The 2,575-nt window shown below is 31.4% G+C and overlaps 1 protein-coding gene across 1 annotated transcript; it reads left to right on the forward strand.

Moving 5' to 3' along the window:
* Window positions 1-236: 236 nt before the first annotated feature.
* On the forward strand, window positions 237-1,402 carry LOC124893251 (the record flags this gene model as incomplete). The annotated part of the gene is given in 1 exon segment (XM_047404309.1): window positions 237-1,402. A coding segment is annotated over 1 exon segment (1,166 nt), but the record flags the coding sequence as incomplete, so codon positions are not given.
* Between the last annotated feature and the right edge of the window lie 1,173 nt (window positions 1,403-2,575).

Here is a 2,575-nt window from a genome sequence, read left to right on the forward strand (position 1 = left end):
GTGTGCAATCTGTTAGAAACATTGAAAAATTGTTTCTTGTTATCCCAAGGTTCACACATAAATTATGTCAAAATGCATGATGTGGTCCGTGACGTGGCTATATATATTGCGTCTGAGGGTGAGCATAAATTTATGGTAAATCACAATGTGAACTCAGACGAGTTCCCGAGAAAAGACTCTTACGAGCAATACAGTCACATGTCTATTGTTGCAAATAAATTTGATTGGAGTCCCAGACCAATATCTTGCCCACGACTAAAGCTTCTGATGTTAAAACTCCGTTCCAAAGAGGGTTTCAAATTACAGGATGGTTTTTGTGATGGAACGAGTAAACTCAGTGTCGTAAGCCTGAGTGGATCTGGTCGAAACTCCCTTCTGCCCTTTCCATCATCCATTCAGAGGTTGTCAAATCTGAAGACGTTGTGTCTGAGTAATCTAAGGTTGGATGACGTGTCTATTATTCGGGAACTAGTCTTTTTAGAAATTCTCAGCATCAAGGATTCTTACTTAAAGGAGTTTCCAGTGGAGATAGGAAACTTAACCAATCTAACTATTCTAGAGTTAACCAATCTAAGTATGGTAGAGTTAACCAAGCGAGCTATGCCAATGTTATGGAATGGAGGAAAAGAACGTATGAGAATTTCACCAGGGGTGTTATCAAGACTAGTTCGATTGGAGGAACTACATGTGGTGGGAGTAAAACAGTGTAGTTACTCCACCTTGAGGGAGCTGGAATCCTTATCGAAATTGACTGCACTGACAATAAATGATTGTTCTGAAGATGTGATTTACAGTAACTTGGGCCTTTCCTCCAAGTTGACTCGGTACGCTCTTACAGTGGGTGGATGGAACATAGAGGATTCAATCATGAACACTTACAACAAGATTATCTCTCTAGAGGTCACCAAGAGCACCCCATTGGCTGATTGGATCCGCCACCTGTTGAGGAATAGCGAATTTGTAGATTCAAATGGAAAGGGCTCCAAGAATGTAGTGGTCGAGTTGCAGAATGTAAAAGATCTCACGGTGGGTTTTTGTGATTCATTGAATATCCACTGTCAGAATAACATTCCATTCCCCAAACTCGAAAGTCTGAAGCTAATCCATTGTGATCATCTACCTCATCTTTTTCGTGCTTCCTTGGCTTGCCCTGATGACGAAGAAGAGGGGATCTCTCGAAGGACACATATCAGAGGTGACGTAATCAAGTTCCCCAAATTATATCGCTTGGAACTGGGATATCTGCTACGCCTCACACACTTTTTCAGTGACACTGTTGAGGGCATTGAGTTCTCTCTGTTACGGGAAATGCATTTCTGGAGTATACCGACGTTCCAAAATTTCTGGCCAACAGCCGACAATGCTATCACCGACTCAAATCCTCTTTTTAATGAAAAGGTTTGCTTCTACACGAAAAAGTCTTTATTTGAAGGGTTTTTATGAATTACATATTTTACCTTTATAATATATTACCCTCTATATAGGCATTCACAATCAATTATATTTTCAAAATAATTTAAATTTTTAATTACTTTAATTTATACTACTTTTTTCTATTTTAATTTATGTGACACTAATATAATTTCGAGAGTCAATTAAATATTTTATGTCTTTTTAATTTTTTCAGTTGTTGATTATTGTGATTTATAGTATTTTTTGAAATATATTATAGATTAATTTATTTATTTTTAGATATTTTAAGTTGTTAACTATTGTAATTTATAATATTTTTTTATGTAATTTTCAAATAATACATGTTACTATTCTTGTTCATTTTTATTTTTTTTTTTTGCATTGATAATCAATTATATTTTTAACTATTTCAATTTAAGTGGCACTGATATAATTTCGAGGGTAAACCAAATATTTTATATCTTTTAAATTTTTTAAGTTGTTAATTATTGTGATTTATTGTATTTTTTACGTATTTTTGTGGAATATATAACAGATTATTATTTTTACATATTTTAAGTGGTTAACTATTGTAATTTATAACTCTTTTTATGTAATTTTCAAATAATATATGTTAATCTCCTTGTCCAAACATTTGTGACACTGAAAGTCAATTATATTCTTTAAATAATTCAATTTTTTACTTATTGTGATTTATAATATTTTTTTCTTCTATTTCAATTTTAGTGACACAATACTTCGATGGACATAATAATTAATTAGGGGTGACATAGTAAAATTACAATTAAAACAGCGAAGGATACATGTCTTAAGTGACTTTTAATAACTAATTAAAAGTGATGTAGCAAAATTACTATAAAAAATACTTAATTAAGTGGGCTCCATATAAAATATCAAGTTAATTTGACATTAAATTATTAATTATTTAATACTTAGATGACTTTATAATAAGTTTTTAATATTTATTTTTTAATACTTAAATGACTTATAATAATTAATTAGGGGTGATATAGTAAAGTTATGATTGAAGCAGTTGAAGCAGACATGTCAATAAATACTTATTTTTTTAATTAAATATTAATAATTTTCTAATATGTAAATGATATGTAATAATTAATTAGGAGTGATATGAAAAAATCATGGAGCAAGCAACTGAATGATC

This window comes from Capsicum annuum, unplaced genomic scaffold, assembly GCF_002878395.1.
Source record: "Capsicum annuum cultivar UCD-10X-F1 unplaced genomic scaffold, UCD10Xv1.1 ctg56413, whole genome shotgun sequence".
Taxonomy (NCBI): domain Eukaryota; kingdom Viridiplantae; phylum Streptophyta; class Magnoliopsida; order Solanales; family Solanaceae; genus Capsicum; species Capsicum annuum.